We start from the raw sequence: 22,319 nt of genomic DNA on the forward strand, positions 1-22,319 counted from the left end.
TCCTAGGACATGTCTCCCAGAAGAGTAATTATTTCTATGGTAGGGTATTTGTCACAGAAGTTGCAGGCATCACGGAATTCCCTTATTTTTGTTGCCAGTGCCATGAATGCTTTTTGTGATTTTCTGAGCACTTTTCCTGTAGCTACAGTAACAATGTCAGTGGCATGCTCTCAAACACTCAAATCTCGCAACATGTACCAAATCTGACTTTAAAGAACACACATTAACCCTGTGTTTAATTATTTTAGTAATGCAATTTCAGTATGCTATATATGCTGTGTTTCTAGCAATGCACCGTTAAAGGCCTATATCATGCTCTTTTCGTGATGGACAAATGTGATTTAATGCACCAGCCTATCAATGCATTTATTAATTTTATTTATCCTCTTAGCAACAACTGCCCACTGATTTTTTTGAAACTCCAAACACTTGTTACTGTTTCTACAGTTGTGCATGTTATTAGATCAGTTGGTTAATTCAATATATTAATGTTTTTAATCACTCCATGATTTCTGTCTTTTTTTTTAACAGCTTTGCTGTGACTGCTCTGTGACTTTATTTAATATTTTCTATGACAAACACCCAGCCCTTGTTGCTTGGCTGCAATAATTAATGAATAACAATCCATATTAATAATCTGTACGATTTGATGATTTTTTGCTTGGGAAGTTGAAATTGAATTGTGACTCTTGTTGCAAAGATTATCCGAGTGCATCTTTGAGGACTATACCTGCATCTCCATCATACTTGTGCCTTGATTTACGCCTGCTCTTTAGAGGCAGAGAGATTTCACACAAAAATCGACCCTTGTTAATTGTGCAAACTTTCGTAAATTCGACAGAACATAATGTGTGATCCTCCCTTAAATGCACATACATTAAAGGGAGAAGTGCACTCACGTACCTGTAGGTCATACGCATACTGCACTTCCAGCCCCGCGAGCCTCTTTGATGCGTAGGATACATGTTACTGGGGCAGAATGCATCATATCTGTGTCTGAAAATAGTCCCAAAAGGCTTAGTAAATCTGGCACTCAGTTTTCATATTTTTGAAAAGGATCTTTGTATGAGAAAGAAATATTCAATTATTTTGATCCTTGTCTGAGTCTACTACATGCAGTGTTTGCTGCAGAGGTTGAGGAAGGACCTCCTAAAAGTAGTGGAGAAACAGTTTTTAAATCTGTAATTAAGTTGTGCTACAAATGCCTCCCATTTAGTTTGATTCATTCGGGCATAGGTATGGTCACAAATGCAATCGAGAGCCTCCAGGTTGAAAATAGTGCAATAAATACATGTTTTTTTTTTTATTTTAAATGATGAAATTAAAAATGCTCCACTCTGTACAATAATGTTTGACTCTGCTGTCCCTCCAGTGCTGTTGAGAACTTCTACCCAGAATCCTTTTTACTTTTTTAGGCCAAGAAAAACAATGCTACATAACCCTTCTTTATAGAAATAATGCAGATGGAAGAGCCCACTATTTTAATGCATGTCATTTGTGGGGGAAAAAAAACTTTGTCAACGAATTTCATACGGCTTCTATGGCTGGAGGCTCAATGATTAATCACTACAAGGCTCGTTAGATAATTACTTGCGAAGCAACAAGTGGTGACATAGCTTAGGCTAGGAGCAGCAGCACATTGAGCCTCAACACTAACTGCCACTTATTATTCTGACTACAAAGGTTAATCTGCTTTGTGCTTTCAAGCAGAGACATACATTAAAATTGCAGACTGCAGCCAACCGCTGCTCAGCTGGAGGAAAACTGGCTTTGTGCTTCCGAGCAGTGGGTAGCAAAAGACAAATAAATGAAAGCAAGGAGAAATAGGGGCAAATAAAAAAGTATTTGGCTTATTTTTTTCTTCTGTTTGACAATTCTAAACTTCCCACATAGCCTCTGAGGACAAGACAAATGCAGAAAAACAGCTTTTTCTATCCTCAACATCTTTTTTTGCTAGTTTCATAACAACTGACTTCACTAGGTCTTCTTTAAATAAAGGACATTATTGTGTACACAACAAAATCAACAGCCCTATTTGCTATTTTATACCAGCCGATTCAATATATTATAACCTTTGGGAAGTAGGTGACATTAGGTGAAAATAGTCCACCAGAGGCCTGTGGAAAAAAGTTGAAACCCGTGTTGTTTTCTAAGGTCATTTCCCTATTTTTTGGTGGTCTAGTAATACAAATTCTGATTCGCTGATCTTTCAGTCAACCGGATAACCTGTCTGAGGCTATGTTCGCTTCTTCAGGCCATCCACATATTTTACAGCTCAGTGAAACTGATGAAAAGCTACACAGCACGATCTCCCATGATTGCTCTTTTTGATATTCCAAAATGATAAAATGAATATCGGGTCTGTGTGTAGTCACACGTCATTCTTATAATTAACCAGATTCATTGTGTTATATCACCTGGCTAAAGGCGTGTTTCAGCCGGGACTTCTGTACTCTGTAACAGAGCAGAATAATGAGTCCTAATGAGTGAAGATAGATTTAGTAATAAACCATGCATAGTGCTCGGCCAGAAAATTAAAACCTTTTTAAACATACTTAAGGGGTGCTAATAAAACATAAACTTTATCTTTAATACACCCCTGAACAGAAGATTTTACACACTATCGCCGATCTAATTTGAAGTTATTAAAATTTATTTCAGGGCTTATGTGGTGACAAAATTTCTGACTAAGAGACTCCAGGAGAGGAGAGGTGCTGCATTATATAATTATTTAATGCACATCGGATGAAGAGCTTTGTATCCAAAATTATACCCATGATGTGTATATCATGGGTTCAGTTTTATTTATTAGATATATGAAGAGATTCCTCCATGTATTGCTAGGCATTTGTAGTCATTAGGTATTTTGCAGGCCCCAAAAGCATTGAATGCATTCTGTGAATATTAAACAGATTAATAATCACTAGAATGGCTCAGAATTAAGTTCTTTGTTTCCAATTCCCTTAAGTTGGAAGGGTTCACAAATGAACAAAAGGCAGTATGCAATGTGCAGTTAATGCATTCAGTACAATTACAGTGATTTATTCACAGTTCCTGCACTCAAAACAGCAATGTCAGAATTAATTAGCAAAATGGACTAAATTAAAACAGTGGTAATGAATGTTTTTACCATTTTAAAGGCCGGATTCCCTGATCGCAGCTCTGTTCTTCTCCCCGTGCTGTGTGTGCAGGCTGTGCCTTTGTCAAGTTCTCCAGCCACACAGAAGCACAGGCGGCCATCAGCACGCTGCATGGCGGCCAGACCATGCCGGTGAGTCACTGTGCGCGCACGCAGGAGCACACACACACACACACACAAGCATGCGCACGTATAAGCACATGCACGCACGAGCACGCACACACACACAAGCACACACACGTATGAGCACATGCATGCATGAACACACACACACACAAGCACGCACATGTATGAGCACATGCACGCACGAACACACATACACACAAGCACACGCACCTATGAGCACATGCACACACGAGCACACACAAACACGCACACAAACAAGCGGTCACACACCTGAGCGCACACACACACACACGAGCACACACACACAAACATGCGCACAAACAAGCAATCGCACACCTGAGCGCGCACACACACACAAGCACGAACACACAAGCACACACACACAAGCATGCACGAACACGAGCATGCACACACATGAGTATGCACGAACACACGAGCACACACACACACACGAGCACGCACACACACGAGCATGCACGAACACGAGCACGCACACACATGAGCAGGCGCCGGCACACCTGCACACGCTAGCATACATACAGGGGCAAAACAAATCTGCTCAGGTTCAGTCAGACATATTCGCTAATAAACACACGCTTTACAAAGCCAGTGCTTATTAGCGAATGTGTAATGGACATTCTTATAAACATCCATAAATATTGGACCAGCTTCTAAGTAGTACCATAATATTATGAAGCATGAACTTAATCAATACAATGTTAAAGTGTAAAAGCCAAGCCAAAAAATAGTTTATAATTTTTCAGTGATTATTAAATGTGCATGATCTGCCTCATGCAGTGTTTGGCTTTACACATGTACATGGGCACACTCACACACACGCACATGCACACACATGCTGCACACACACACACACAGCACACACATACACACATGCACACACACACAGACACACACACGCACATATTCATACAAACATACACAGAGCTATTTGATATTGGTATTCTGTAGTGGGTTCGCAGCAGGCACACATGGCTGACCATGATATTGGAGGCCAAAAATGTCTTATCTACAGAAATACAGGGGCAAACCAAATCTGATCATGTTCAGTCAGGCTATCCAACTCAACTGGAGGCCAAGGCCTATTTGAAATCATCCTAAACACACATATATATATATATATATATATATACACATCAACCAATATGGATGTAAATACCCTCAAATTAAAGCTGACTGTCTACACATTAAATTAATTTGTTTAAGATCTAATGTACTCCAGTACATTGCCAAAACAACAAAAATTGTAAACAAAAATAAAGAGGAGTGAGGAATTGTACAGAATGGGGGCCAACAGCATCAAGAGATCCCAATGTGAAAGATGAACCCTAAACAAACAAGTCAAGAAATCCTGGTGTTTTAAGGCGCATAGTACTGCTAATTGTCACACTTTGCTCTCACAAGGTGTAAATCTGCCTGCATGTTTTAGTCCTGCTGTTGTTCCTATTTGTTGAATGCTGATAGCCATAAGTACTTTATGTACTAAAATTGCTTTTGAATTTTGGAAAGAAAATGCGTGCAGAGAAGCCAGCACTGAGGCACCATCCACATCAAAGTTATTGGGCTGATGTGGTTGGAAAGTCTGTCCTGAGTGTGATTTTGAGTGTGCGGCTGAAAGGACCGTGCTTTGAAGTGGCAGAACTTCCCTTTGCAGAAAGACATTGTGAATCGCAGCCCCTTCACATTACGGTTCCAGTCAATTCTGAGGGGGACAGAGAAGAGAGACGAGGAGAAAATAGATGATTTGAACAGCATTAGGACTTTGATCAATAATAAAGTAATTGACCGAAAGGTTCCCAGCAAAGCTCACACCCCCACTGTGCGCACACTGTTGATTTATTGTGTGTGTGTGTGTGGGGGGGGGGGTTATGTGGAAATTCAGCACAGTGCACTCGGGGGATAGGCTGTGGATGGAAAGAGTAGCCCGCTAACCCCAGAGACGGGGGGACTACAGTGATAACGAGCTGTATTTCTCCCGGGTGGCTGGCAGTGGCGGTGGTGTGCAGTGGCTCAAAGAGGTGAGCCTGAAAGCCCATGAGAGAACAGAGGGTACTTTCTGTCTCTCTCTCTCTACGCTTGTTATGCTCCACTTAATTAATTATCTCATTTTGTTTTCACCTGTAAAACAGAATATTGGATTTTGTCAAAATATCAATATTAAGTTTGGCTATGCATTTTAATGATTTTTGTTTAAAAGGCAAATTTTACACTTCTGTGAACACTAAAACTCTGTTCTGTTCTACATGAATACATATCAATTTTATGCTAGTTTTGGGGTTTGCAGTGTAATTAAAAGTTAATAACAAGACTGTCTTGTTAGCATAGTGTTTGATTGTATTTCCAGTACAAATACTGTAACAAAAATTATTTTCAAAAGTTACCCACCATTCTGTTTTTAGTGGGCAACACATAATTTGAAATATACGTGAAGCTTCAAATTAGGTCAGAGAAAGTAAACATGTTCATTTGCTTTTTCAAAAGTGGTCACAGGTCTACAGGTAGCTGTAACTATAGAAACCAATATGCATTGTTGAGGCCCTTGAAACATTTGTAATGTAATGAATCTGTTTTGTGCTGGTCATATACTATTCTTACCCAAAATGGATGGAAATGCATAATCACTTGGGCCTTTTAGACTTGATCTGGAGAGTTTACCTAAGAGTCAGGTAGAGAACGTAAGGGATTTTGCAGTGCCCCATTTTGGTTCACTCTTGCAGAATACTGTAACTGGTTCAGTTTGAACTCTCTGCAGTGCATTCAGTCACAGATGAAAAACAGCGCTTTGCTTTGAATCACCCTTCCTCCTGGGTATATGAGTCTTGAGGCTCTGCACACTGTCCTTTGACTAATGTTTACCTTCATAAGCTTGTTTCAGGGGACTTAGATGGATGTTGTTTAAGCCCAAAAAGGACATCTTTGCTCCGAGCGGGAATGAAATGGCACATTTCCATTTCCCTGTCAGTACACTGCATACTTAATATCCCATCGTCATTTCTCTTTAACCTTGTTCACGTTAGTACTATCGGCGATGCAAACTGATAAAAGCTTTGCTCTTCAAAGGGTTCTTTCTTACCGGTGTCTATCTTGTGTGACAGATTCATTAGTGTTTTTTTGTCCTTGCAAAATCTGTGAGCTTTCCATCAGTCAAGTTGTTTTTTGGGTTTTTTTTTTTTTTTTTTTGGAAAATGAGATTGTTTCGACACCCTGACTGATCTTTGTGTTTCATCCACCAAACGTGAGTGCTCCCTGATTCATTCCCATCAAAGTAAAGGAAGCAATTCATCTCAACAAAAGAAGTCAAGCTGTTGTGCCATCATTATTGTTGCCTTCTTACAGTTTTTTTTTTTCTGCTGCAGCGGAAGGTGCCAACATTTCATGTCTAGACTCCAGTGATCACATACCTTCTCTGATTGGTGCATGAGATCATTAATACAGAGACTCTGTCTTGTCTAATGGCACATAGGATTCCAACAGTCCCTCTCCGCCCAGGATGTCTTCTCTTAGGGATTAGAGTGGGGTCCCGGGTCATGCATGAACAAAGACTGCCCAGGGCTCTCGCACTTCCTGGAATATCTTCTTTGAAGAATATTAAATGGATAACACCATAGATACCTATAACAGAGATTGAATGTGATCTAAATGCCAGCTATTCTTCTGAAGGAAATGTTGGTGCCGCTCAGCAGTGACCTCATTAAATCTGACAGTCCGGTCCCTCCACCGGCGCCCAAAAGTTAGGAAGGAACAGGAAAAGGTCAGGAATTTGAATAAAATAAAAGAACAAAAAGACAACTCTGTGTAGCAATAAAGAGATGCGCCCGAGCATTGATTGAGGTAATTGAAATGTGATCGTAGGTACGGCACCAGAGTGCCCCTTGTAGCTCGAGGTTGGGCTGAGCCTCCGGCAACATGATCCAGTACAAACCGCTTTGTCTGCAGGGCACACCACGAGGCCTCACCACCCATTCTGTCAGGAGGCACAACTGCAGTGCCAGAGGAAACTTTAAATTAGGTTCTGAGGCACCGATAACTTATCCAAGCAAGACAGCTTGCATTCACATTTACAAAACATGAAGCATTTATTTTTGCGACTTCCTTCCCCCCCATCGGAACCCTTTCAACCTTGTTAAAAATGTGAGAGCCTTTTGGGCTGGATTCCAGCCCTGTGGTATTGACTATTTGAAGGTTACCATCTCTCAGGGAGAATAACACTGGCTGGCCAGCCTCGTTTTTCTGTCCCTCTATAATTCATACAGTATACATCCCTTGTATCCCAACAGTCTCAGCTTTCATCTTTAAACACTGTGGAAATAATGTTAATTGAGATCAAAACAGTGCCTCCTGGCTGACTGTGCCCTTCCTCTGGTTGCTAGCGTGATGCATAGAGGAGATAGAGTAGTTCAGGTCAGGAGAAACGTGCAGCATATGTAATCTGTCGGTAATTAAGGGTTAGCTGGCTCCCTTGGCAGTATCTGAGATCTGCCACCACGGCTGCCTTATTGCTCTCAAAATGCAGAAAGCTATCATGCGCTGTGGGGAACTGAAGCTTAATTAAGGATAAGCATGCTGTCATTTGTAAAGATACACATTACTGTTCCGTCTTTTATGAAAGTACACCTCTGGTTTCTGCCAGTTGTGTGAAATGCTGTAATTGTATGCAAATTACGGTACTGCGGTGTCAATGCAGCCCCATATAATCCACAAGTAGATGACCCACACATCAGTGCTGGGACATACTCACAAGAAAGGGTACTTTGCAGAAATGATAAGTGTGTCACATTCTCTGAAGCACTGAGACCCATCAAAATGAGCTCAGGTTTTCATAAGAATAAGCCTTGTGAAAATGGATATATTGGCACATGAATGGAAAAGTAGACTGTCTGAAAGCTTATAATTATAGGCTTATCTGCAGAATCTGGAGTTCTGCTGTATAGTACAACATTGATCTGTATTCCATCTATATAAACTCTATATGTTTTTTTTTTTTAAAAAGGGATTTCAAGCAAGTCACTTATTGTATAGCCAAGGGACATAAAGAAGACCATTGTTATGCTAATTATAGAAAATGTTATAGAAAAGAAATGAGCCTATAATTCTTATGTTTTGATTTTCTTTTGGGTTACGCTGGATTAATTCAGTCTGTTGATGGTGGTCAGAGTTGAGATTTAAAGGCTGCATCTCTAATGAATCCCTTCTGGGTTGAACGCTGCCGCTGACCCGTGGGCAGAGTGGTCAGTGTAGCACTCTTCTGTCTTTCCAGGGGGCCTCTTCCAGCCTGGTGGTGAAGTTTGCGGACACGGACAAGGAGCGAACCCTGCGGAGAATGCACCAGATGGCCGGTCAGCTGGGCATCTTTAGCCCCATGACCATCCAGTTCGGAGCCTACGGAGCCTACACCCACACTGTGAGTCAGGACCGCCTCCTGAGCCCTGTAATGGACAGACCAGCATTGACCACACTGAACGGTTTGCAGGATTAAATCCTGTGTAATGCAGTACTTCTGAAACATGAAGAAATCTGTTCATCCCTCTGTTTCTCCATTACAAACAAATTATATAACAGGGTTGGTGGATGAGTAGTGCCCTACACACTGAAACTGTAATCATGGAAAGGGATTTTGAATAATGATGTCTCTTGGCAAATAAATACTGTAAAGTAATGTAGTTCATGCACTAAAATAGATTCAGTCTCAAAGCTTGTCTCATTCAGTTCACTTATTAACATGTAAAACAGAATATGAAATTAAATAGGAATATTTATTAGAACTAATACAGTGGACTACCAATGTGCTTCCTTTCTAAGTCACGTCCCTATATGTGTCAGATTGCTAAGCGGCTTGGCGGTAATGAGCTAAAGGCTAATAAGCTCCATAAATCAGAGCTCTAGGGAGGCGAATCCAGCATTTTCAGTGTAAACATGTCTGCAGCAAGCAAACAAGACTGTGAGTGTAAACACATCGTCATTGTCCCGCTTTCCCGCTGTCTCTCCATCCAACGACCTCACAGCAAATGATGCAACAGCAAGCGGCTCTTATGGCCGCCGCCCAGGGTTCGTACCTCAACCCCATGGCGGCAATCGCAGCGGCGCAGATGCAGCAAATGGCAGCTTTCAATGTCAACGGCCTGGTGGCGGCTCCCATGACGCCCTCCTCAGGTACGTGAAACGCCTTGCATCTTCAGCTCTTCAACGACCTTGACCGAGAGCAGTGAACCTAGCACGGTGGTAACCAACCATTTTCCCGGAGATCTACCGTCCTGTCAGTTTTCACTCCAGCCCTAACAAATCGCATCTCATTTAACAGCTGGAGGTCCTGTTGAGTTACTAATTAGAATCAGGTGTGCTAAATTTGGGTTGGAATTAAAACAGGGAAGTAGATCTCCAGGAACGGGTGGGAACCACTGCATTGTACCTATAAATGTAGCAACTGTCTATGAAGCACCACACGTCCTTGTGCTGCGTGGTGTATATGTAAGCAGAGATTGGCGGGAGGTGCTTGTTTCTGAAGAGCATCTGGGCTTGGGTCACACTGCAGCCGAGGCTCATCCCAACAGACTGACACGTCACTAGATAATGGAAAGGACCTGTAGTCAGCGAAAGGGAACCTGCAAGACAGGAGCTGCATTCCAGAATCAACCACTGCTAGTTGCAGCCATCGAAACTTTTTGGCCATAGCTCGCCTGTCATAGATCGCCTGGGAAGACAATTTCAAACTGGAAAAGGCTCAAAAAAACAGAGCTGCTAAATGAAGAAATCGCTGGTCGATGAGCGCAGCCTTGGCATGGGTGCAATTGTTGAGAAAAAAATGCAGTCCCATCTCCCCTTTCCCTGTCAGTCAGCCTAAGAGCAACCCTGACAAGGTACTCCTAGGCACTCTCTGATTGTGTGTTACTGAATACTGAGGCAATCTGATGACATTGGGCGAAAAGTTATTATCGACACAAAGGGACAAAAGACTTGAGAAAGGTGAGCTATGAACCACTTTTCACATGCTACCCTGACTCTTGTCATGAAGTAAGCTGCTGTCTGAGAGTGCCAAAGAGGAATAGATTAAATAAAGGGGCTCAGTGGTATTTCCAGAATTTGTAATCCATAAAAGCATATACTTGTTAAGGTAATGCCTATCAAATTTAATCCTGTGTGACTTAAATGCCCTTCACAGGGAAAAAGTAATAATCCCTTATCAAGAGAAGGCTTTGACAAGGTGACAAACCTAATGTGGCTTGAAGGAAGGGAAGTCACTAATAGACAGATGGGACTAATCCCTTGTGTCTAATTAGAATAGTCTTGTATTCAAAGTCAGGTCAGATGTGAATTGCCTTCTTCTTGGTCTGAATCATGGTTACTCGGGATACTTCAAATAAATTGTGCTGTGGCAGATTTCATTCAAACTGTATTGTTCCTCTTTATTCATTGTTTATTCTTAATTTTTTTTATTTTCTTGACTACTCTTTGTCATATGCTTGTACTTATTAAATTACTGTATCCAACAAATATCATGGTGCAATCACTATACATAGAACAGTGTCAAACTGCTTACCTTGTTCAAATAATTGGATTCTGAAACCAGTTTTGTAGTGTGAAAAGGGACAGAGAAACATTTCATTTGGAAACCAGCGGTACAAATAAGCATATTGTTTTGCACTTTTAGGCACCAGTACACCCCCGGGTATAAGTGCCACTGCCGTGCCTAGCATAGCCACACCCATCGGGGTGAATGGATTTAGTGCCCTCCCACCCCAGACCAATGGGCAGCCAGCGTCCGAACCCATCTACACCAACGGGATTCACCCCTACCCAGGTGATCAGCAGCTGACCGCGGGTCATAACATGCAACCCTGAATTTATCAAAGCCATAATGCTGTAGTTTTAGTGACCAGCTGAACACTGCACTCTTTAAATGCTCCGCCAAATTTATCAATGCATCATAAATCAAGCAAATGATTCTAACTTGCCAATAGGGTTCTGTGTCGAAAACTTCTCTCTAGGGTTTTCAACACACTTGTTCCTGGTTATGGTTATACACTTTGTTGTACGTCGCTCTGGATAAGAGCGTCTGCCAAATGCCTGTAATGTAATGTAATGTAATAGTACATCGGTTCCTCCTTTAATGAATGACATCAGTGAATGTGCTTTTCTTTGAGTAGACAAGTCATATCTTTAGAACTGATGTATGCATTTGATAGTGCATAGTGAGTGGCATAATGATTAAAAGTGTTACTAAGGGACAAAGATATTGGGGATTGGTTCCATTTTATATCCTACTGGGATAGAAAAGTAAAAGTGTAACTTGCATGAAAAGGACCTGGTGTTTGTGTAAAGCAGGCCTTTCTGGATGTAAATTCAGTGTCTGGGTTTCATTAGCCTCTCTCTCTCTCTCTCTCTCTTGCTTTTTATCTCTCTGCTATCACAGCACAAAGTCCCACTGTGGCTGACCCTCTCCAGCAGGCTTATGCTGGTGTCCAGCATTACGCAGGTCTGCTGCTTTTCCCTTCAGTTAAACTCCTCCTGTTCTCAGTTCATCTGTTCCTGTCATTGACAATGTCCTCCTGTTCACTTCCACAGTCCTGAGCCAGGGGGCCCTCTTATTATGCAGTGACATTTTCTGTGACTTACACCATATTAATATGTTGAGATAGGGAATTTCTTTTTTTAGGCAAAATATGGCAAAACAACGGTGCACAGTGTACATAACTGTGTAATTTGACGGGTGTGAATGTCAATGATAGCGTGCGAAATGAAATACTTTTTATTTTATGTCTCAAGACCCACCTCAACCCACTCACAGAACCCACAAGCGGGCGCTGCCACTTAACGAGCTCCTATTCCATTCAGTGCACCTTCTCATTTTAATCTCTCAAACCGTAGCTCCTGTTATTTAAACTGCTCCTGCTCACCTCCTCTTGGTCTGTTCGCTGCGCGTGTGCCCCTTCCTTTCATTTCACCTTCTCCCGCTGCCTTCACGGGCTGCTGTCCCTTTTATGGCCTTCACTGCAGCACTTATCTTAACTAAAATACAATAACCCATTAACTCCACAGGAGTTTACCAATGCACTGTAGTTTTTCATTAAATATTATTTTAATGGATTTTCAGAAGCCTCACTGTGCATTATAGTGAAGGTACTCCAATGTCCTCAGTTCAATCCATACTATACGTATTGTAAAGTACCTTTGGGGCATTGTATCACATTAGGATTACTTGCCTATGCAGCAGATGACAGACAGACTCACACTTACAAAAGTGGTTAAAAAAATCAGATATGAGAAGCCAATCTTTGGGCATCACAGGGTCTGTTTTGTGTTTTGTCTATTTTTGTAATTGTATTAATGAAGTCCTTATGTAGAGAAGTGCTCTGGTGCCTTGTCCTGACTGTCTTTAATTTTAGCTTTCATCTTTGATTCAGTGGCCTATGAGGAAGAGGAAGTTTGCTTTAGATTGACACAAACTGTTGTTAAATTTGGGAGTGTAAACGTGAGGTTCTGTTTTCACTCTCCCTTGCTACAGCAGCTTACCCCGCTGCCTATGCGCCAATCAGCCAAGTGTTTCCACAGCAACCAGCCATCATTCCCCAGCAACAGAGAGAAGGTAAGCAATGCCCCTCCCACCCCAGACAAAAGGTGATAATTGCATTTTTTCTTCCTGATGAATCGTACATTAAATTAGCAAGGCATGAGACAATAGATGTGTGAGAAATGTTGTTTGTTTATCATTAATACATTTTTCTTGTTTTCAGAAGAAGCAAGTTGTTCTATTCGATGTCCCACTGTATAGACATTTTATTTTTTTCTTGTAAACCAGCAACAATGCCATTTACATTCAATCCACAGTTTGGGCATATTCTATCTGGGGGGGTCATTCTACGAACAAAACGCCAAAATGTTTCATCAAACGCACAGCGTAAGGGCAGGTAGTGACTGCACACAGCACCCCCTGTTCTCTCAAGCCCTAACAGCTGCTTGCATCATTTTGCAATTACTCCAGGCAACGGGAGCATGAAAAACAGACCCGCAGAAATCTGTCACACAGTTTAGCTCAGCCGGGTTTGTGCATCTCCTTGCCCACATTAGCAGTACTGTCATGTTCCTCAGAAGGGGTCCGTGTGTTCTACTTGTAAAAAGGCATCGGGGAGCGGCCCTGCAGACGCGGGAATCGGAACGGGGACGCAGTGCTTACATCGTCTCCATACGCCGTCTCTCCTTTCCTATGCCTGCCGCCTAATTCCCTGTGCTCTGGTTTCCAGGGCCCGAAGGCTGCAACCTCTTTATTTACCACCTACCACAGGAATTTGGAGACCCCGAGCTCATGCAAATGTTCCTGCCTTTCGGCAACGTCATCTCTGCCAAAGTCTTTGTGGACCGGGCGACCAATCAGAGCAAGTGTTTTGGTGAGTCAGAATCTCCACGCGCAGTAGCCTGCGCTAGCCAACGCTCTGCTTGAGCAGCTGCTTACTGTGCATGCAGCGTTTTTATGTGTTGTTTTATTTACCCAAAGGCACCTCTTCGCTTTATTCAGCCTGCCTCACCAATTCCTTTTGCAAAGAATGCAAATGTGAGAGAGCAGGTAAGGTACAGGTGAGGGCCAGCTGGGCCTAGCACCACGGAGCATCCTCTCCTTTCCCAGACAACACTCATTACGATATGTTCCTCACACAGGAAAGCACCAGACTGCAATTAACAATCAGTCACTCCCATAGCCTCTGGATATGTGTACACACAGGTATATGTAGGTAGGACACCCTTTCGAAAAGCTTCAGTGGAAAAGCAATGAGTAAGATCATTGATTTTGTGAAGGATGCTGACTTAGGTTATATGGATCATGTGCACAAAATGTGGAGCTTTCAGGAGATCTTTAATTGCCTCAAAGGAAATACTCAGTTATGCCTGAGCCTAATATCCTGAACCCAACACTTTGGAATCCCTCAGGGTGCCACTCCGAGTCATGGCGCGCTTGTATTTTTAATAGTGTAAAGCATGAACCCATGAAGCTATTTAAAAGCTGTTTGTTGATGTTATTGTGTCCAGTGTTGGAAGGCCATTGAAATAAGAACAGAAGGAATGGGAAAAGCTTTTAGGACGCAGATATAAAAGCCCAGCAGTCAGGGCCTTGGCTGGAAAGGCCTGACTGACCTGACTGATTGTTCTTATTTTGCTATCGGTGTTTGTGAAAGTAAATAAGAGCTGGAGAACAAAGTGCTCTGTCCTCAGTGACCAGCGCTCCACAGTATTTAATGACAGCTCTTTCATAGTTTTATAATGCTGAACTGGGTGCAATATTGTTAAAAATGATACATTGTCATTAGTTCATTTTACGTTAGGTGCTCTCACTGTGCTATGCTCTTACCAACCGCATATTCACACACAATGTTTGCAGATCTAACCTGTTGATTAAGATCTACAACATGAACTTCGCTCTGCGAATTCTTTTTTGGCAGTTAAGTTTTGCAAACTTAATTTGAACTAATGGATGAACTAACATGTGTAGTCATCGTGTGCTTTTAGCAGATATGGGAGTCATCATTGATTATATTGAACGTAGGAGGAGAGAATGACATCTCGTTTCTCTAACTCTGAAAAACATTCAGTACTCAATGTCTGAACATGGACTGAACATCAAGTCTCTTCTTTACGAGTGAGGATTTCTGACTTCAGTCTTTTTAATCTACACTAAGTACACTGCTTTGTGTATGGCCTAAATATAAATTATTTGTTGAAATGTATTCCCTGTTTAAAATATAGGTATTGTGGTTCATTTAGGTTTCCTGAATTCTTTCGCCTCTAAGGACTTTAAACATTAATAAGAGAATGACATTTGGAAGCTGAGTTGGGGATTTTTTGGCATGCAGTTTTATTTTAATCCTCTATTTATAAGCTGAGTATTGACATTTAGGGGCCATCATCAGAAGCCTAAGTGAAATGAAAAGGACAGAAACGGATTTCTGTCAGGGACGTTCAAATGCTGCTGCTTTTGTTCTACGGGGCATCATTCAGACACAAACATTGGGAGAACGGCCCAGTAATAAGGGCTTTTTGCTTGAGTTTACTCAAAGTGTAGCATCAATCAGGTTCCAGTCCGTGGCTTCCTCTGATTTACAGTATCATCATAGCGGCATCAATGCTATTTATAGTGATTGTCACTCGAGACAGACCCTTAAATCTGCCGCTCAGCTTCTGATACTGAAGTTTACTGAGGCTGCTGTGACCAGCCTGCATGCAGGTTCCAGCTGTCATTAAGAGAAGAAATGAGGTCTGCAAAATTTAGTAATGTGAAAAAAATGCTTTGTATTCATTTACAGCCATAATTTTGGCAAGCACATTTTAGCAGGGAAACACACGTTTGATTTATTTGCTGAAAATGTGGGCATGGCAAAAATGAAGAAAAATATTCATTGTATTCTTGCTTTAAGAATGTTGTTTTTTTGGTGACATAACCTTAAGATCTGGGCAAGTTTCATATTTCAAGTTTTATATTTCAAGAGTGTGAATCTTGAAAAAACAGGAAACAATTCATTAAAAAAGTTATACTTACTTGAAAGTTCTGGACCCAAAACATCAAAAGATTTTTAAAAATGCCCATTTGAAGAAAATCGATTTGCTTGTTTAGCAGAGAGAGTCTGGTCAAATGCACTGAGCTTGGGCAGCACTGCTGCATTGTTCCACTTTTATATTTATTCCTCCCTCCCAGTTTTCTTCCCAACAATAACCTTTTGCAGGCCAATGTAAATGAAAGGGTGAGATTTATTTAAGCGGGATCTGAGGGGGATTGGAGCTGTTTGACAAGCTCTCGGTTGCCTGGTTTGTTTAAGGCGTTTGTAAAAAGCACAAGCCTTATCTCTCCGGAGCTGACAAAAGCCTGCCCTCTCCCTCCAAATTAAATTGGACCCATAGCGGCGTGATCAAATCAGCTGGCAAGCGGAAAATTTGAGCCGTCAATCATGGAGGAGCCTGATAAGAGTGGGTAGGAGTTGCGGTGTGGTAAGCTCTGGCCTCATTCTGCAGCGATACTCAGGTAATAACAGAGTGTAGAGCACCGAGCCCACAAGCCCACTTCACAGTGCCCCCTGCTGGTCCAGCATGACAACTACAGCCTTTTCCAGCTTTCTCTTGTGTGGGGTGTACGTGCTCACACACGCGTGCGCTTTTGTGTGCACGCTGTCCGTGCGCACGCACGCACGCGTGCACAGACACACACACACACGCACACACTACTACAGAGCTATTACCTTAACTACTAGTGTGCATTTTGTCATGCACTTTTTGTCTTGGGCTCTTTTATATGACCTATAACACAGTGGTTTCCATTACAAGCAGTTTTTCAAAATGGTAAAGGTATATACATTGAGTGTATAAAACATGCACTTTCCATCTAACAGGTAAAATCAAGAACGGAGCATAGCTTTCCCCTAGAATCACCTGCTCAGTCAGGGAAAGAGTATATGATACAGGACGGCATATAAAATAGATCATGGATCACCTTTTTGATTCATGGGCGCATGGGGACATGTTTGGCCGTTGTCTGTCATTTTCAGCACAATCCGGGCTGAGAGAAGGTTTTTCTCCTGTCTATAGTCTGTCTCTCAGTCTGCCTCCATCTCATCTTATCTCTCCCAGGATTTGTCAGCTTTGACAACCCGTCCAGTGCCCAGGCTGCCATCCAGGCCATGAACGGCTTTCAGATCGGCATGAAGAGGCTGAAGGTTCAACTCAAGCGGCCGAAGGACGCCAACCGACCTTACTGACCCCTCTGCCGAGCTCATCAGGTAAGAGGAGCCCCCGTGTCCCGCTGAGAAACGGGGCTCAGCTCCACTGCTCCAGTCCCAGGGGCCACATCTGAAGCCACTCCCGTTCTTATCTTAACTGGACGATAGACTCAACAATAGAGATTACTCTGCTGGTGTATTTGCGATGATAATGGTCGTGACGTTGACAATGACAGTGTCTTAACATTCTGATAATGCATCTGTGTCATGTAGAATAATGTATATTTAGATGGGATCTAAATATCGTGAAAGACTGGTTGGGCATGAACTACATTATCAGCAAAAGGTTATATTTTTATTAATGAATTTAGCATGGTATTTTTTTTTACGATCCAGACTGCTATTATGCTTTTTCTATATACCTGAAAGCAAAGCATGCAAAGCCTTCTATTTAATGGAGTTTGGAATAAAAGATAGCATGAAATGATGAGTAGAAAAGGTAATTTAGCAGTCTGACACAGAACAGTAAGCACAGTGCAGAAACATGTCAGTACTTTTGGAATAATAATGTCACAATATTGGAAACATTGTCATTATCCCAATGGAAAGACCACTGCGGAAAAGGTGATTTTAAATGAAGAAAAAGACTAGGGAAATGACTGTGAAGTACAGCCTTGCCCTCGGGAGGGACAATTGGAAAATGCAAGAGCGATATTGAGAACAGGGGAGCCATTATGACGCACTCAGCACAGTTCTGACAGTAGTCATTTCAAACTTAGAATTAAACCATGCAGAAGAGGTCCCTGGCTGCAGTGCATACCCAACCCCCTGGCTGTGCTCTGAGCTGGTCCAGTCTGTGCAGTGGCCTCTTTGTCTGACAGTCTCTGAGTCTAAGTGTTCATCCCATTCTTTCTCAAGTCCAGTCTTCTCTGTGCTTTTTAAATGTTTTTTTTTCCACTTTCTGTTTTTGTCATCTAGTCGTTACTTTAACAAGTGTTCGGAAACAAATAAAAAAATGACATTTACGGAGTGTGAAGACGTTTTCTGCTAAGTGCAAAATGTGATACTTTATGCCCTGAAACAATGGCTACCTCTGCAGGAAAATATTATCTGTAAATATATTTAGTTTTTTTTCCTCAAACTTTTTTTTTTTTTTTTTAATCTGTATGGGATTATATCTACCTTCCTCACGGATGGTTCTGAGGTAGCTTCTCAGAGCTGTGCAACACCATGAGTATATACCCTCACTGCAGGATTGTCCAGAGGTCAGCTGATGACCAGTACTGTTGAAAGGTCTATTTTAACTATTTACAGGTCTCCATGTGTCTTCCCTTTGCACTCTCCTCTTATGTGGGATGAGTGAAATGAAGCAAGCACAGTCGGTCTGATTTCTGCAGAACAAAAACTATCAAAAGAATATAAAAAACACATTATAATTTGCATAGCCATTGCAAGCATTGGAGCAGCCTTTATGAGCTCTTGAAACTAATGATAATTACCATATTGCTGGAATCTGAAAATGACTGGATGTCCCCGTCCTAGTCCAGAACAAGATGGATGTATCCCAGTGCAAGAGAAATGCTAAATGCTAACAGGTAGCGAATGTGTAGGGAGTTCATGTGGTTACTTTTGTCCAGATGTTGGTGAAAGAGAGACCTGAAAATAGTCAGTGGTTTTAACCATGCATCTGTTAACACATTCAAAAAAGGGAGATTGCTGGCAGCTTATTTCCAGTTTGGTTTCCTTTCCCTATTCATAAATTCATAAAATACCAGCTTCAGTTCAGTTTGCCAGCTATAGGAGGGGAGAGGCTGGGACAAACGGGGAGCGGGTCGGCTATATTTCCAACACAAGGAAAAGAAGTTCCACCACATCTTTTCTTCTTTTGTACCCAACCAACCTGCTAACCAGGCAGGGCCAATCATAGCTCGAGATGGCCTTCCTGTTGTCTAGCCACCAGTCATGGGGGACAAACTCCCAGACCTGTAAGTTGAACCCATGGTGTCATTTTATTTTGGATGACGTCATGTGGCAGGACTGTGACTGCGTTGCATGACGTGGCGTCCATTCGTTTCTATATATATATTTCTTACATATTTATCTTTATCTATATATTTTTGCGACTTTGTGAAGTGCAGTTGATTAATGCCTTTTCAATTGTTGATAGCTGTTTTAAGTAAATCTGAAGTGCTGATTGATTGGTCTCTCATGATCGAACGTGAACTTTGACCCTTTTTTGCTGTTGTAATGTGACCTTGTGTGTTTTTTTATTTTTGTGGAACTCAATGTGTATGGATATTTTGTATTCTATATTTCTATATAGACCACAACACTTCTTTTTGGTTCTTTATGATTTTGTACTAATGTTCTCGTTTATGTAAGGAGGTGATGCCCGCATTTGTTCTGTATCTTGAGAAACGGACTCTGCAAAAAAGGACCTTTTTCAATCCTCAGTGAGAATGAGAATTACAGCTCATGTATTTGCACACAGTATGAATACTAATATTTACATTCTGTTCCTACATGCAATTGATCTGTATCTGAAGGACTCTGTGATTGTTTGCCCAACAGTGGCTTCAGCTGCTTTTTATTTGTGAAGATAGTCACCAGTTACACAGTGACTGTAGGCTTTTTAAGCCTGGCAAATCTGTAAAACAATAAAGTTCCATTCAAATGTCCCACAGAATGATCCCCCCATTTAATGACAATTTGTGCTTTTTATCTTTCTTAAAATAATGAGTGCTCCTAAAGAAGCATTTAACTCCTAACCTGTGCCATTCGCCTTGTAGGCTACAGATTTACCTACATTTCAAATGTGTGACAGTCTCTATATCTGCTTCAGGTGATTTGACATAACACAGATGTTTTTTGTACAGAAAATATATTTTATATTTAATATATATACATGTAGAGAGAATGCACGAAAGAGAGTGAGAGAAAGAGAGAGAGAAAGGCAGGCTAATTAAACTCAGATACTGAATGAAAAAAGGCCAGCTTTACACAAACACCCCCTTTCCTCTCAATGTTTACTGGCATGAAAAAGGTCCTTTTCATGCAAGTTACACTTTTGTTCTATTTACTTTTGTTCTATTCCAACGGGCCAACCCTGATAAGACTGCTAGATTCTCATTGAGCTCCTTATCCCATTTTCTGAAATCGTCTCGTTGGCCTGCCCTTCGGGTTAGGGAGGGTTTGGCCTGTCGAAATGGCACCAGTCTCTCCGGGTTCGCCCGTCTCTCCTGTGCTGATTGTATTGGTCTCTCTCATAGATTACACTTCAGGTGTGTGCTGGAAAACTTGCAAAGAGCATGCTCCTTCAACGCGACTGAGCATGCTCCACTGGAAAATCAGTCTATACCCATATGAAATGAACATATATGTGGCGGAATATACACTTTCTTCTTCTGTGAAAACATCCCATGTGTGGGAAAAATATATTCATATATTTATGTTTATTTGTTCCGTTGCATTTCCTCAAAAAATTAATCTTAAAAAACATTGAGAAATCCATTATATTTGGATCCGACCAGTTTTAAAGCGACTGTGTTTTTTTATCTTGTATTTCTATGTTAGAAGCCTTCTTTTCTCGTCAATGTGAGCATGCTTGAGTTACCGGTATTTTTCTTTAAAAATGGGGCCAGCCTGTGATCTGATCCATTAGTGTACAGGCCTTTTCATAGTCAAACTTGCTTTTTCAGAGATCAAATAAATTAGTATCACAGCTACTACCATGATTAGGTAGATTTTCTATAATAGAAAAGTAAGAGTAAAAAAGTATTTTCTCAAAATGAAATAACGTCATCTGCTCCGATCAGGACGTGTGATTTATTCTCTTTTTTCTGTATTTGGAAATTGATTAAATATGAAAGAACTGCCTTTGTGTTCTGCAATTAGAATTAGTATGTTTTTGACTTAAGCTTTCTAAGCCTAATTTAAATCTCCCGTCCACACTTATTCTACGTTCACAGTTTATTACAACCATAAAATGATTTCCACATTTGCATTCCGCTAGTGTAACAGTATAGATTCGCTGTATTTAAAATCTTGCACTGATGTAGATTGGTCTTTAAAATGAAAAAATATAAATATAATAAATATTGTGACAACGGCCGTACCATCATTAAATGAGAATGTGTATGTACCTAAAGAAACACACAGAGAAGCTCCCCAATAGCCAGTGTAAGAGTATAAGAGTAATCACTAGCATTATATTGTTTAGAATGGTTAGTATTGATATTATTTTCACTCACCTTCTGCGCATCCATTTTTTTCAGTGTCCCACCCTCTGTAGGTCCTGCAGGTTTATCGCAAAAAAAGGGGACATCCATTTTAGTCTCGAAGAGTCATAAATTGAATACAGTCGCTTTAAATGACCGCTGTTTGAATTTGTACTCCCAATACTTTTTAAGCATACATGTCTGTTCCATATGGTAAACCACACCCCAGAACATCCATTCACTGGATTTAGTTCACATATTTAAATTACTTTCACTTTTTTGTTGTTTTGTTTTGTTTTTTTCTGTCTGGTTGTTTTGTCTGTGTGTTCACCAGGAGCCAGCATTCGGGCTGTAGACTGCTGGGGAGCTGACTGTGGTTGTTCCCTCTCTTTCAGGATGAAGGGCCACAAAATCTTATTTCCACAAGTGCAGTATAAAGTGCAAAGACGTCTTGCTCTGCTACATATCATGAGAGAAGGATGGTCCTTTGATAAGTCAGAAGAAAAACCGAAAGATCTGGCGAGAGGAACCAGCAGTTTTTTTTTTTTCAAAAACAATTTTTCCTTTTTGCCCCATCTTCTTTTTTCTTCTCCTTTGCCATTAATGGAAGAGAATTTTGCCAATATCAACTTTTTTGCTGCTGTTAGGAAGATGGGCTGCATTTACAGACATTATGCTGAAAGCATGCATGCCAACATGTATATGAAAGAACAGGCACACACACACACACACACACACAAATATGCACGCACGCACACACATTACACTAGCACGGATGCAAATGCACACACACTGTCTCCCTCTCTCTCTCTCACACACACACATACACACATGCACGCGTGCACACATACACACATACACACACACTCACACATAAACATGCACACACACACTGGCCTGCTGTATTTTTGTTTTTTGTGCCTATACAGGTGTTTTGTGATCCTTGGCTACAGGGCTGACTGTGAGCTCTGGAAAAAAAATGGACAAAGAAGAGAATCCAGGATTATCTACACGCATCATTCCTTAGGAAATAGGGACCAAAGGACTAAATGCTTTTTAAAAGAATAAATATACATATAAATATATATATATATTTAAAGAAAAACTCTATCTTGTAGCTGCAAGTAT

At 41.2% G+C, this 22,319-nt stretch overlaps 1 protein-coding gene across 12 annotated transcripts in view; it reads left to right on the forward strand.

Moving 5' to 3' along the window:
• LOC135241732 (CUGBP Elav-like family member 4) overlaps window positions 1-21,950 on the forward strand; it is a 90,933-nt gene extending 68,983 nt beyond the window's left edge. For 3 of the 12 annotated variants that reach the window (XM_064312350.1, XM_064312353.1, XM_064312352.1), the window contains exons 5-13: window positions 3,192-3,271; window positions 8,508-8,684; window positions 9,286-9,433; window positions 10,929-11,078; window positions 11,691-11,753; window positions 12,783-12,863; window positions 13,519-13,662; window positions 16,886-17,034; window positions 21,587-21,950. In XM_064312350.1, coding sequence (XP_064168420.1) covers window positions 3,192-3,271; window positions 8,508-8,684; window positions 9,286-9,433; window positions 10,929-11,078; window positions 11,691-11,753; window positions 12,783-12,863; window positions 13,519-13,662; window positions 16,886-17,013 — 971 coding nt within the window. In that variant the 3' untranslated portion in view covers window positions 17,014-17,034; window positions 21,587-21,950. Of the gene's footprint in view, window positions 1-3,191; window positions 3,272-8,507; window positions 8,685-9,285; window positions 9,434-10,928; window positions 11,079-11,690; window positions 11,754-12,782; window positions 12,864-13,518; window positions 13,663-16,885; window positions 18,960-21,586 lie in introns of all 12 variants that reach the window. The other 9 variants (XM_064312354.1, XM_064312357.1, XM_064312356.1 and 6 more) reach the window with 7 other exon arrangements.
• The last annotated feature ends 369 nt before the right edge of the window (window positions 21,951-22,319 follow it).

Source organism: Anguilla rostrata, chromosome 16 (genome assembly GCF_018555375.3).
Source record: "Anguilla rostrata isolate EN2019 chromosome 16, ASM1855537v3, whole genome shotgun sequence".
Lineage (NCBI taxonomy): Eukaryota > Metazoa > Chordata > Actinopteri > Anguilliformes > Anguillidae > Anguilla > Anguilla rostrata.